Here is an 18,198-nt window from a genome sequence, read left to right on the forward strand (position 1 = left end):
CCATATATACTGCACCCTATACTACATACATACACCATATATACTGCACCCTATACTACATACATATACCATATATACTGCACCCTATACTACATACATATACCATATATACTGCACCCTATACTACATACACCATATATACTGCGCCCTATACTACATACATACACCATATATACTGCACCCTATACTACATACATACACCATATATACTGCACCCTATACTACATACACCATATATACTGCACCCTATACTACATACATACACCATATATACTGCACCCTATACTATATACATACACCATATATACTGCACCCTATACTACATACATACACCATATATACTGCACCCTATACTACATACATACACCATATATACTGCACCCTATACTACATACATACACCATATATACTGCACCCTATACTACATACATACACCATATATACTGCACCCTATACTACATACACCATATATACTGCAACCTATACTACATACATATAATATACACATTTCGGGTTGACACCTTTCCCAACAAAAAATACCGGCAAAGTTAAGCCACAACCCAAAGTGGATGTGGTGGCAAAGGCTTGGCTTTACAAGGGGGCGGGAAGTTGCTATCATACTGTGGCTCCCAATACTATTATTGACCCCATTAGTGCCGCTCAGAATTAAGAATCCAATTTGGGCCCCAGTAAGCATAATCCCATTAGTGTAAAAAAATAAAACCTGCACCTTACATACACAATACTATATACAAGTATAAACTACACCTTATATACACTATACTATATACAAGTATAAACTACACCTTATATACACTATACTGTATACAAGTATAAACTACACCTTATATACACTATACTATATACAAGTATAAACTACACCTTATATACACTATACTGTATACAAGTATAAACTACACCTTATATACACTATACTATATACAAGTATAAACTACACCTTATATACACTATACTATATACAAGTATAAACTACACCTTATATACACTATACTATATACAAGTATAAACTACATCTTATATACACTATACTATATACAAGTATAAACTACACCTTATATACACTATACTATATACAAGTATAAACTACACCTTATATACACTATACTGTATACAAGTATAAACTACACCTTATATACACTATACTATATACAAGTATAAACTACATCTTATATACACTATACTATATACAAGTATAAACTACACCTTATATACACTATACTATATACAAGTATAAACTACATCTTATATACACTATACTATATACAAGTATAAACTACACCTTATATACACTATACTATATACAAGTATAAACTACACCTTATATACACTATACTATATACAAGTATAAACTACACCTTATATACACTATACTATATACAAGTATAAACTACACCTTATATACACTATACTATATACAAGTATAAACTACATCTTATATACACTATACTATATACAAGTATAAACTACACCTTATATACACTATACTATATACAAGTATAAACTACACCTTATATACACTATACTATATACAAGTATAAACTACACCTTATATACACTATACTATATACAAGTATAAACTACACCTTATATACACTGTACTATATATAAGTATAAACTATACCTTATATACACTATACTATATACAAGTATAAACTACACCTTATATACACTATACTATATACAAGTATAAACTACACCTTATATACACTATACTATATACAAGTATAAACTACACCTTATATACACTATACTATATACAAGTATAAACTACACCTTATATACACTATACTATATACAAGTATAAACTACACCTTATATACACTATACTATATACAAGTATAAACTACACCTTATATACACTATACTATATACAAGTATAAACTACACCTAATATACACTATACTATATACAAGTATAAACTACACCTTATATACACTATACTGTATACAAGTATAAACTACACCTTATATACACTATACTATATACAAGTATAAACTACATCTTATATACACTATACTATATACAAGTATAAACTACACCTTATATACACTATACTATATACAAGTATAAACTACATCTTATATACACTATACTATATACAAGTATAAACTACATCTTATATACACTATACTATATACAAGTATAAACTACACCTTATATACACTATACTATATACAAGTATAAACTACACCTTATATACACTATACTATATACAAGTATAAACTACACCTTATATACACTATACTATATACAAGTATAAACTACACCTTATATACACTATACTATATACAAGTATAAACTACACCTTATATACACTATACTATATACAAGTATAAACTACACCTTATATACACTGTACTATATACAAGTATAAACTACACCTTATATACACTATACTATATACAAGTATAAACTACACCTTATATACACTATACTATATACAAGTATAAACTACACCTTATATACACTATACTATATACAAGTATAAACTACACCTTATATACACTATACTATATACAAGTATAAACTACACCTTATATACACTATACTATATACAAGTATAAACTACACCTTATATACACTATACTATATACAAGTATAAACTACACCTAATATACACTATACTATATACAAGTATAAACTACACCTTATATACACTATACTGTATACAAGTATAAACTACACCTTATATACACTATACTATATACAAGTATAAACTACACCTTATATACACTATACTATATACAAGTATAAACTACATCTTATATACACTATACTATATACAAGTATAAACTACACCTTATATACACTATACTATATACAAGTATAAACTACATCTTATATACACTATACTATATACAAGTATAAACTACACCTTATATACACTATACTATATACAAGTATAAACTACACCTAATATACACTATACTATATACAAGTATAAACTACACCTTATATACACTATACTATATACAAGTATAAACTACACCTTATATACACTATACTATATACAAGTATAAACTACACCTTATATACACTATACTATATACAAGTATAAACTACACCTAATATACACTATACTATATACAAGTATAAACTACACCTTATATACACTATACTGTATACAAGTATAAACTACACCTTATATACACTATACTATATACAAGTATAAACTACATCTTATATACACTATACTATATACAAGTATAAACTACATCTTATATACACTATACTATATACAAGTATAAACTACTCCTTATATACACTATACTATATACAAGTATAAACTACATCTTATATACACTATACTATATACAAGTATAAACTACATCTTATATACACTATACTATATACAAGTATAAACTACACCTTATATACACTATACTATATACAAGTATAAACTACACCTTATATACACTATACTATATACAAGTATAAACTACACCTTATATACACTATACTATATACAAGTATAAACTACACCTTATATACACTATACTATATACAAGTATAAACTACATCTTATATACACTATACTATATACAAGTATAAACTACACCTTATATACACTATACTATATACAAGTATAAACTACACCTTATATACACTATACTATATACAAGTATAAACTACACCTTATATACACTATACTATATACAAGTATAAACTACACCTTATATACACTATACTATATACAAGTATAAACTACACCTTATATACACTATACTATATACAAGTATAAACTACACCTTATATACACTATACTGTATACAAGTATAAACTACACCTTATATACACTATACTATATACAAGTATAAACTACACCTTATATACACTATACTGTATACAAGTATAAACTACATCTTATATACACTATACTATATACAAGTATAAACTACATCTTATATACACTATACTATATACAAGTATAAACTACACCTTATATACACTATACTATATACAAGTATAAACTACACCTTATATACACTATACTATATACAAGTATAAACTACATCTTATATACACTATACTGTATACAAGTATAAACTACACCTTATATACACTATACTATATACAAGTATAAACTACACCTTATATACACTATACTGTATACAAGTATAAACTACACCTTATATACACTATACTATATACAAGTATAAACTACATCTTATATACACTATAGTATATACAAGTATAAACTACACCTTATATACACTATACTATATACAAGTATAAACTACACCTTATATACACTATACTGTATACAAGTATAAACTACACCTTATATACACTATACTATATACAAGTATAAACTACACCTTATATACACTATACTATATACAAGTATAAACTACACCTTATATACACTATACTATATACAAGTATAAACTACACCTTATATACACTATACTGTATACAAGTATAAACTACACCTTATATACACTATACTGTATACAAGTATAAACTACACCTTATATACACTATACTATATACAAGTATAAACTACACCTTATATACACTATACTATATACAAGTATAAACTACACCTTATATACACTATACTATATACAAGTATAAACTACTCCTTATATACACTATACTATATACAAGTATAAACTACACCTTATATACACTATACTATATACAAGTATAAACTACACCTTATATACACTATACTGTATACAAGTATAAACTACACCTTATATACACTATACTATATACAAGTATAAACTACTCCTTATATACACTATACTATATACAAGTATAAACTACACCTTATATACACTATACTATATACAAGTATAAACTACATCTTATATACACTATACTATATACAAGTATAAACTACACCTTATATACACTATACTATATACAAGTATAAACTACACCTTATATACACTATACTATATACAAGTATAAACTACACCTTATATACACTATACTATATACAAGTATAAACTACACCTTATATACACTATACTATATACAAGTATAAACTACACCTTATATACACTATACTATATACAAGTATAAACTACATCTTATATACACTATACTATATACAAGTATAAACTACATCTTATATACACTATAGTATATACAAGTATAAACTACACCTTATATACACTATACTATATACAAGTATAAACTACTCCTTATATACACTATACTATATACAAGTATAAACTACACCTTATATACACTATACTATATACAAGTATAAACTACATCTTATATACACTATACTATATACAAGTATAAACTACACCTTATATACACTATACTATATACAAGTATAAACTACACCTTATATACACTATACTATATACAAGTATAAACTACACCTTATATACACTATACTATATACAAGTATAAACTACACCTTATATACACTATACTATATACAAGTATAAACTACACCTTATATACACTATACTATATACAAGTATAAACTACACCTTATATACACTATACTATATACAAGTATAAACTACATCTTATATACACTATAGTATATACAAGTATAAACTACACCTTATATACACTATACTATATACAAGTATAAACTACTCCTTATATACACTATAGTATATACAAGTATAAACTACACCTTATATACACTATACTATATACAAGTATAAACTACACCTTATATACACTATACTATATACAAGTATAAACTACACCTTATATACACTATACTATATACAAGTATAAACTACACCTTATATACACTATACTATATACAAGTATAAACTACACCTTATATACACTATACTATATACAAGTATAAACTACATCTTATATACACTATACTATATACAAGTATAAACTACACCTTATATACACTATACTATATACAAGTATAAACTACATCTTATATACACTATAGTATATACAAGTATAAACTACACCTTATATACACTATACTATATACAAGTATAAACTACACCTTATATACACTATACTATATACAAGTATAAACTACTCCTTATATACACTATACTATATACAAGTATAAACTACACCTTATATACACTATACTATATACAAGTATAAACTACACCTTATATACACTATACTATATACAAGTATAAACTACACCTTATATACACTATACTATATACAAGTATAAACTACACCTTATATACACTATACTGTATACAAGTATAAACTACACCTTATATACACTATACTATATACAAGTATAAACTACATCTTATATACACTATACTATATACAAGTATAAACTACACCTTATATACACTATACTATATACAAGTATAAACTACACCTTATATACACTATACTATATACAAGTATAAACTACTCCTTATATACACTATACTATATACAAGTATAAACTACATCCTTATATACACTATACTATATACAAGTATAAACTACATCTTATATACACTATAGTATATACAAGTATAAACTACACCTTATATACACTATACTATATACAAGTATAAACTACACCTTATATACACTATACTATATACAAGTATAAACTACACCTTATATACACTATACTATATACAAGTATAAACTACACCTTATATACACTATACTATATACAAGTATAAACTACACCTTATATACACTATACTATATACAAGTATAAACTACACCTTATATACACTATACTATATACAAGTATAAACTACACCTTATATACACTATACTATATACAAGTATAAACTACTCCTTATATACACTATACTATATACAAGTATAAACTACATCTTATATACACTATACTATATACAAGTATAAACTACACCTTATATACACTATACTATATACAAGTATAAACTACACCTTATATACACTATACTATATACAAGTATAAACTACACCTTATATACACTATACTATATACAAGTATAAACTACACCTTATATACACTATACTATATACAAGTATAAACTACACCTTATATACACTATAGTATATACAAGTATAAACTACACCTTATATACACTATACTATATACAAGTATAAACTACTCCTTATATACACTATACTATATACAAGTATAAACTACACCTTATATACACTATACTATATACAAGTATAAACTACACCTTATATACACTATACTATATACAAGTATAAACTACACCTTATATACACTATACTATATACAAGTATAAACTACACCTTATATACACTATACTATATACAAGTATAAACTACACCTTATATACACTATACTATATACAAGTATAAACTACACCTTATATACACTATACTATATACAAGTATAAACTACACCTTATATACACTATACTATATACAAGTATAAACTACACCTTATATACACTATACTATATACAAGTATAAACTACACCTTATATACACTATACTATATACAAATATAAACTACACCTTATATACACTATACTATATACAAGTATAAACTACATCTTATATACACTATACTATATACAAGTATAAACTACATCTTATATACACTATACTATATACAAGTATAAACTACATCTTACATACACTATACTATATACAAGTATAAACTACATCTTATATACACTATACTATATACAAGTATAAACTACATCTTATATACACTATACTATATACAAGTATAAACTACACCTTATATACACTATACTATATACAAGTATAAACTACACCTTATATACACTATACTATATACAAGTATAAACTACATCTTATATACACTATACTATATACAAGTATAAACTACACCTTATATACACTATACTATATACAAGTATAAACTACACCTTATATACACTATACTATATACAAGTATAAACTACACCTTATATACACTATACTATATACAAATATAAACTACACCTTATATACACTATACTATATACAAGTATAAACTACATCTTATATACACTATACTATATACAAGTATAAACTACATCTTATATACACTATACTATATACAAGTATAAACTACATCTTACATACACTATACTATATACAAGTATAAACTACATCTTATATACACTATACTATATACAAGTATAAACTACATCTTATATACACTATACTATATACAAGTATAAACTACACCTTATATACACTATACTATATACAAGTATAAACTACACCTTATATACACTATACTATATACAAGTATAAACTACATCTTACATACACTATACTATATACAAGTATAAACTACATCTTATATACACTATACTATATACAAGTATAAACTACACCTTATATACACTATACTATATACAAGTATAAACTACACCTTATATACACTATACTATATACAAGTATAAACTACATCTTATATACACTATACTATATACAAGTATAAACTACACCTTATATACACTATACTATATACAAGTATAAACTACATCTTATATACACTATACTATATACAAGTATAAACTACACCTTATATACACTATACTGTATACAAGTATAAACTACACCTTATATACACTATACTATATACAAGTATAAACTACACCTTATATACACTATACTATATACAAGTATAAACTACTCCTTATATACACTATACTATATACAAGTATAAACTACATCTTATATACACTATACTATATACAAGTATAAACTACACCTTATATACACTATACTATATACAAGTATAAACTACACCTTATATACACTATACTATATACAAGTATAAACTACATCTTATATACACTATACTATATACAAGTATAAACTACACCTTATATACACTATACTATATACAAATATAAACTACACCTTATATACACTATACTATATACAAGTATAAACTACACCTTATATACACTATACTGTATACAAGTATAAACTACACCTTATATACACTATACTATATACAAGTATAAACTACACCTTATATACACTATACTATATACAAGTATAAACTACACCTTATATACACTATACTATATACAAATATAAACTACACCTTATATACACTATACTATATACAAGTATAAACTACACCTTATATACACTATACTATATACAAATATAAACTACACCTTATATACACTATACTATATACAAGTATAAACTACATCTTATATACACTATACTATATACAAGTATAAACTACATCTTATATACACTATACTATATACAAGTATAAACTACATCTTATATACACTATACTATATACAAGTATAAACTACATCTTACATACACTATACTATATACAAGTATAAACTACATCTTATATACACTATACTATATACAAGTATAAACTACATCTTATATACACTATACTATATACAAGTATAAACTACACCTTATATACACTATACTATATACAAGTATAAACTACACCTTATATACACTATACTATATACAAGTATAAACTACATCTTACATACACTATACTATATACAAGTATAAACTACATCTTATATACACTATACTATATACAAGTATAAACTACACCTTATATACACTATACTATATACAAGTATAAACTACACCTTATATACACTATACTATATACAAGTATAAACTACACCTTATATACACTATACTATATACAAGTATAAACTACACCTTATATACACTATACTATATACAAGTATAAACTACATCTTATATACACTATAGTATATACAAGTATAAACTACACCTTATATACACTATACTATATACAAGTATAAACTACTCCTTATATACACTATACTATATACAAGTATAAACTACATCTTATATACACTATACTATATACAAGTATAAACTACACCTTATATACACTATACTATATACAAGTATAAACTACACCTTATATACACTATACTATATACAAGTATAAACTACACCTTATATACACTATACTATATACAAGTATAAACTACACCTTATATACACTATACTATATACAAGTATAAACTACACCTTATATACACTATACTATATACAAGTATAAACTACACCTTATATACACTATACTATATACAAGTATAAACTACACCTTATATACACTATACTGTATACAAGTATAAACTACACCTTATATACACTATACTGTATACAAGTATAAACTACACCTTATATACACTATACTATATACAAGTATAAACTACACCTTATATACACTATACTGTATACACTACAGATATATATCATATACAGACACTCTACAGTATATATACTACATGTTAGTCTCTCTATAGACATGAAATACATCACAGTCGGGCAGTTAAAATGATTCGCAGTAAATTACTGACACAACTTCTATGTTGCGCTAAAGGCAAAGCTTCCCGGCAATAGAAACGCGCTTGATACAATATCGCGACTATTCCCCCCCCCCCTCCCCCCCGATCCCCCGCCTCGCCGACACTCAGAACACAATGTGCTCTCGGCGGTAAGCGATACGGACGCTATTATACAATAGCAGCACTGAAACATCCAATACGGATGATGTCTTCACTGTAATAGAAGTACTTCTTATACTATGTCCTCGTGTATTATAAATACCCGATATACAATATTTTGACTGTGTAATAATATCTAACTATTGATATAAATACCCAGCACATAATATTCTAACAGTTATATAAATACCTAGTAAATAATGTCCTGAAAGTAATAGAAATACCCCGTATATAATATCCTCAGTTATATAAATACCTAGTAAATAATGTCCTGAAAGTAATAGAAATACCCCGTATATAAAATCCTCAGTTATATAAATATCCAGTATATAATGTCCTCGCAGTTATATAAATACCCAGTATATAATGTCCTTACAGTAATAGAAATACCCAGTATATAATATCCTCAGTTATATAAATATCCAGTATATAATGTCATCGCAGTTACATAAATACCCTGTATATAATGTCCTCATAGTAATATAAATACCCAGTATATATTGTCCTCAGTTATATAAATACCCAGTATATAATGTCCTGACAGTAATAGAAATGCCCAGTATATATTGTCCTACGTTATATAAATACCCAGTATATAATGTCCTGACAGTAATAGAAATACCCAGTATATAATATCCTGTTATATAAATACCCAGTATATAATATCCTCACAGTTATATAAATACTCAGTATATAATATCCTCACAGTAATAGAACAATACTCAGTATATAATGTTTTCACAGTTATATAAATACCTAGTATATAATATGCTCACAGTTGTATAAATACCCAGTATATAATGTCCTGACAGTAATAGAAATACCCAGTATATAATATCCTCAGTTATATAAATACTTAGTATATAATGTCTTTCCAGTAATATAAATACCCAGTATATAATATCCTCACAGTTATATAAATACACAGTATATAATGTCTTCACAGTTATATAAATACCCAGTATATAATATCCTGTTATATAAATCTACAGTATATAATGTCCTCACATTGATGTTGATAACGGACACATAGCAGAAGCTCTGATAGTACGAGCCGGCGTATACTAGGAGTACTCAGTATGTAAAATGAGATATATATATAAAAAAAAAAATGTGTTCTCTATAGTATAATGACATCATTCAATATACACACCCGGTAATATTGCACTCAAATAATTATATACAATTACAGTACTGTAAATACCCAACCAAATGAAACAAAAACGGTGTAATATGCCCTCAGTCATGAATACACCCGGCATGTGGTACAGTCCGTCATAAACCCCCGACAGATTGTACACCACAGTGATTCAAACACCCGGGATATTGAACGCACATCATATCAATACCTGGCGTATTATACACCGACATCATATCAATACCCGGGGTATTATACACCGACATCATATCAATACCCGGGGTATTATACCCGACATCATATCAATACCCGGGGTATTATACACTGACATCATATCAATACTGGGCTTATTATACACTGACAGGTATATAAATACCCTGCATATTATAAGCTCACATCATATCAATACCCGGCTTATTATACACTGACATCATATCAATACCCTGCATATTATAAACTCACATCATATCAATACCCGAGGTATGATACACTGACATCATATCAATACCCTGCATATTATACACTGACAGGTATATAAATACCCTGCATATTATAAACTCACATCATATCAATACCCGGCGTATTATACACTGACAGGTATATAAATACCCTGCATATTATACACTGACAGGTATATAAATACCCTGCATATTATAAAATTACATCATATCAATACCCTGCATATTATACACTGACAGGTATATAAATACCATGCATATTATAAACTCACATCATATCAATACCCGGCGTATTATACACTGACAGGTATATAAATACCCTGCATATTATACACTGACAGTTATATAAATACCCTGCATATTATAAACTCACATCATATCAATACCCGGCGTATTATACACTGACAGGTATATAAATACCCTGCATATTATACACTGACAGTTATATAAATACCATGCATATTATAAACTCACATCATATCAATACCCGGCGTATTATACACTGACAGGTATATAAATACCCTGCATATTATACACTGACAGTTATATAAATACCCTGCATATTATAAACTCACATCATATCAATACCCGGCGTATTATACACTGATAGGTATATACATACCCTGCATATTATAAACTCACATCATATCAATACCATGAGTATTATACACTGATATCATATAAATACCCCGGACACTATTCATTCACAGTAGGTTATGGAAACACCTGGTATACTATACATTGGCAGTGATAGTATATAACCTATAAACACCCGGTGTACACAGCCTCAGAAAAGTCCGCGCTAGGAGCTGCAGGAGACGCTGTATATACCGTATACAATATACCGGACACCTCCAGCTGTATATACCGTATACAATATACCGGACACCTCCAGCTGTATATACCGTATACAATATACCGGACACCTCCAGCTGTATATACAGCAGATCTCCGGGACACAACTGCACGACACGATCCATACAATGCTCGCCAGTCACCCGCTATATACTGTCTATAGCATATATGTGTATATATCCTGCACTCATACATATTATATATTACATACAGTATATATCCTACACTCATACACATTATATATATTACATACAGTATATATCCTACACTCATACACATTATATATATTACATACAGTATATATTCTACACTCATACACATTATATATTATATACCGTATATATCCTACACATATTATATACAGTATATATCCTACACATATTATACACATTGTATATAGTATATAGCCTACACTCATACATATTATATATATTACATACAGTATATATCCTACACTCATACTTAGTATATATATATATATATATATATATTGCAAACAGTATATATCCTACACATTATATATATATACAGTATATATCCTACACTTGTACCTATTATATACAGTATATATCCTACACTCGTACATATTATATACAGTATATATCCTACACTCGTACATATTATATACAGTATATATCCTACACTCGTACCTATTGTATACAGTATATATCCTACACTCGTACATATTATATACAGTATATATCCTACACTCGTACATATTATATACAGTATATACCCTACACTCGTACATATTATATATATACAGTATATATCCTACACTGGTACATATTAAATATATACAGTATATATCCTACACTGGTACATATAATATATATACAGTATATATCCTACACTCGTACATATTATATACAGTATATATCCTACACTCGTACATATTATATACAGTATATACCCTACACTCGTACATATAATATATATACAGTATATATCCTACACTCGTACATATTATATATATACAGTATATATCCTACACTCATACATATTATACACAGTATATACCCTACACTCATACATATAATATATATACAGTATATATCCTACACTCATACATATAATATATATACAGTATATATCCTACACTCGTACATATAATATATATACAGTATATACCCTACACTCGTACATATTATATATATACAGTATATATCCTACACTCGTACATATTATATACCGTATATATCCTACACTCATACATATTATATACAGTATATACCCTACACTCATACATATTATACACAGTATATACCCTACACTCGTACATATAATATATACACATTATATATCCTACACTCGTACATATTATATACAGTATATACCCTACACTCGTACATATTATATACAGTATATATCCTACACTCGTACATATTATATACAGTATATACCCTACACTCATACATATTATACACAGTATATACCCTACACTCGTACATATAATATATACACATTATATATCCTACACTCGTACATATAATATATACACATTATATATCCTACACTCATACACATTATATATATATACACAGTATATACCCTACACTCGTACATATTATATATATACAGTATATACCCTACACTCGTACATATTATATATCCTACACATGATATATATATATATATACACACAGTATATACCCTACACTCGTACATATTATATATATACAGTATATACCCTACACTCGTACATATAATATATATACATTATATATCCTACACATGATATATATATATACACACAGTATATACCCTACACTCGTACATATTATATATCCTACACATGATATATATATATATATATATATATATATATACACACACAGTATATACCCTACACTCGTACATATTATATATCCTACACATGATATATATATATATATACACACAGTATATACCCTACACTCGTACATATTATATATCCTACACATGATATATATATATATACACACAGTATATACCCTACACTCGTACATATTATATATCCTACACATGATATATATATATATACACACAGTATATACCCTACACTCGTACATATTATATATCCTACACATGATATATATATATACACACAGTATATACCCTACACTCGTACATATTATATATCCTACACATGATATATATATATATATACACACAGTATATACCCTACACTCGTACATATTATATATCCTACACATGATATATATATACACACACAGTATATACCCTACACTCGTACATATTATATATCCTACACATGATATATATATATACACACAGTATATACCCTACACTCGTACATATTATATATCCTACACATGATATATATATATATATACACACAGTATATACCCTACACTCGTACATATTATATATCCTACACATGATATATATATACACACACAGTATATACCCTACACTCGTACATATTATATATCCTACACATGATATATATATATACACACAGTATATACCCTACACTCATACACATTGTATATATTGTATACAGTGAACTCGCAGCTGTTTATCTACGTATCCAATAAGCGGAGCCGGGGCCGCAGGTAGCAGAGCCGCGCCGTGTGTACGGGTCCCGGGACTCCGCTGTGAACTTCTCCGGAGCCGCAGATCTGAGGCCGGATATTGTGGCCCCCGGTGCCGATCACACGGGGCCCCGGATCCCCGAGATTTCGTTTGCTTTCGTTGTCGGCAGCCCCGGGTCGCCTCCCTGACACCAGAGCAGCCGGGGTGTCCGGGCGCCGCGGCAGAACTTTCCGGGAAACTTCTGCGGAGTTGAGGGTTGCGGGACTCACCTTGGAAGCGGTGCCCCAGGTACCTGTAGCGGTGCAGCAGCCAGGGGTAGAAGCTGGACGGGTCCCTTTGTTGAGAGGAGAAAAGCGGGTGCGGGGAGTGCGAGGCGGGCAGCGGGTGCGGAGGGGGCAGCGGGTGCACGGGCACCGGGGGGTTCTGCGGGTGAGAGACCGTCTCTGCGAACACCAAGTCCGGGCTGGAGTAGACGCCGCGGCCCGCGGAGTGGAAGCCGTTCAGGAAGGGGTTGATGTGGCCGGAGCCCGCGTAGCTGAGGGCGGCGGGGCGCAGCGGGTCCTCGGCTATGCGGGGCAGCGGGCTCTCCTTGGCCACCAGAGACTCGATGGTGAAGCACCTCTTGGGAGCGGGCTGGAACATGGTGCGTGCGGGCAGGGTGCGGGCTGCGCTCTCCGTCCTCAGCCCATGGAAGAGCCGCGCTCTCCACAACTTCTGCCCGCTCTGCGACTGCTGCGGTAATTAGTGCGGCGCTGACACTCCGCTTCCTGCGCACATGTCGCACGCTCTGATTGGACGCCGCGCCACAGGGGAGGCTCCTCGTGCGTCAGAGTGCCGGGAGCCCCGCCCCTGCCTGACACTGCCCCATCACCTGGGGGCCACAGCCATGGACCGGGGTAGAGTAGCTGGCAGCGAGATCCATGGACTGGAGCAAAGTATCTGGGGGCCACAGCCATGGACTGGAGCAAACTACATGGGGGCCACAGCCATGGACCATGGTGAAATACCTGGAGGCCACATCCATGGACTGGAGCAAACTACATGGGGGCCACAGCCATGAACCGTGGTGAAATACCTGGGGGCCACATCCATGAACTGGAGCAAAGTATCTGGGGGCCACATTCATGGACTGGAGCAAAGTACCTGGGGGCCACATTCATGGGCTGGGGTGAAGTACCTGGGGGCCACATCCATGGACTGGAGATAAGTACTTGCGGGCCGCATCCATGGACTGGATCAAAGTACCTGGGGGCCACAACCATGGACTGAATCAAAGTACCTGGGGGCCACATCCATGGACTGGAGCAAAGTGTCTGGTGGCCACATCCATGGACTGGGGTGAAGTACCTGAGGGTCACATCCATGGACTGGAGTGAAGTACCTGGGGGCCACATCCATGGACTGGAGTGAAGTACCTGGGGGCCACATCCACGAACTGGGGTGAAGTACCTGGGGGCCACATCCATGTGCTGGACCAAAGTACCTGGGGGCCACATACATTGACTGGATCAAAGTACCTGGGGGCCACATCCATGGACTGGGACAAAGTACCTGGGGGCCACATCCACATTGTGGGACAAAGTACCTGGGGGCCACATCCACATCGTGGGACAAAGTACCTGGGGGCCACATCCATGTGCTGGACCAAATGACCTGGGGGCCACATACATGGACTGAATCAAAGTACCTGGGGGCCACATCCATGGACTGGGACAAAGTACCTGGGGGCCACATCCTTGGACTGAGATAAAGTACCTGGGGGCCACATCCATGGACTGGGACAAAGTACCTGGGTGCCACATCCACAGAGTGGGACAAAGTACCTGGGGGCCACATCCACTGAGAGGGACAAAGTACCTGGGGGCCACATCCACAGAGTGGGACAAAGTACCTGGGGGCCACATCCACAGAGTGGGACAAAGTACCTGGGGGCCACATCCGTGGACTGGAGCAAAGTACCTGGGGCCACATCCACAGAGTGGGACAAAGTACTTGGGGGTCACATCCATGGGCTGGGGTGAAGTATCTGGGGGCCACATCCATGAGCTGGGGTGAAGTACCTAGGGGCCACATCCACAGAGTGGGACAAAGTACTTGGGGGTCACATCCATGGGCTGGGGTGAAGTATCTGGGGGCCACATTCATGGGCTGGGGTGAGGTACCTAGAAACCCCATCCACAGAGTGGGACAAAGTACTTGCGGGCCGAATCCATGGGCTGGGGTGAAGTTCCTGGGGGACACATCCATGGGCTGGGGTGAAGTACCTGGGGGCCACATTCATGGGCTGGGGTGAGGTACCTGGGGGCCTTATCCACAGAGTGCGACAAAGTACTTGGGGACCACATCCATGGACTGGGGTGAAGTACCTGGGGGGCCACATCCATGGGCTGGGGTGATTAACTGGGGGCCACATCCATTGGCTGGGGTGAGGTTCCTGGGGGCCATATCCATGGACTGGGGTGAAGTACCTGGGGGGCCACATCCATGGCTGGGGTGAAGTACCTGGGGGGCCACATCCATGGACTGGGGTGAAGTACCTGGGGGCCACATCCATGGCTGGGGTGAAGTACCTGGGGGCCACATCCATGGACTGGGTCAAAGTACCTAGGGACCACATCCATGGACTGGGACAAAGTACCTGAGCTCCACATCCATCAACTGGAGCAAAGTACTTGGGGGCCACATCTATTGATTGGAGCAAAGTACCTGGGGGCCCCATCCATGGACTGGAGCAAAATATCTAGGTGCCACATCCTGGAAAGTACCTGGGTACTTCAATTACAGCCTGGGACAGTACCTGAGT

At 31.8% G+C, this 18,198-nt stretch overlaps 1 protein-coding gene across 1 annotated transcript in view; it reads right to left on the reverse strand.

Annotated features, from left to right (window-relative positions):
- EMX2 (empty spiracles homeobox 2) overlaps window positions 1-16,124 on the reverse strand; it is a 71,952-nt gene extending 55,828 nt beyond the window's left edge. Inside the window, exon 1 of the mRNA XM_040435668.1 lies at window positions 15,665-16,124. Coding sequence (XP_040291602.1) covers window positions 15,665-16,037 — 373 coding nt within the window. The 5' untranslated portion in view covers window positions 16,038-16,124. The remainder of the gene's footprint in view (window positions 1-15,664) is intronic.
- Between the last annotated feature and the right edge of the window lie 2,074 nt (window positions 16,125-18,198).

This window comes from Bufo bufo, chromosome 6 (genome assembly GCF_905171765.1).
Source record: "Bufo bufo chromosome 6, aBufBuf1.1, whole genome shotgun sequence".
Classification (NCBI taxonomy): domain Eukaryota; kingdom Metazoa; phylum Chordata; class Amphibia; order Anura; family Bufonidae; genus Bufo; species Bufo bufo.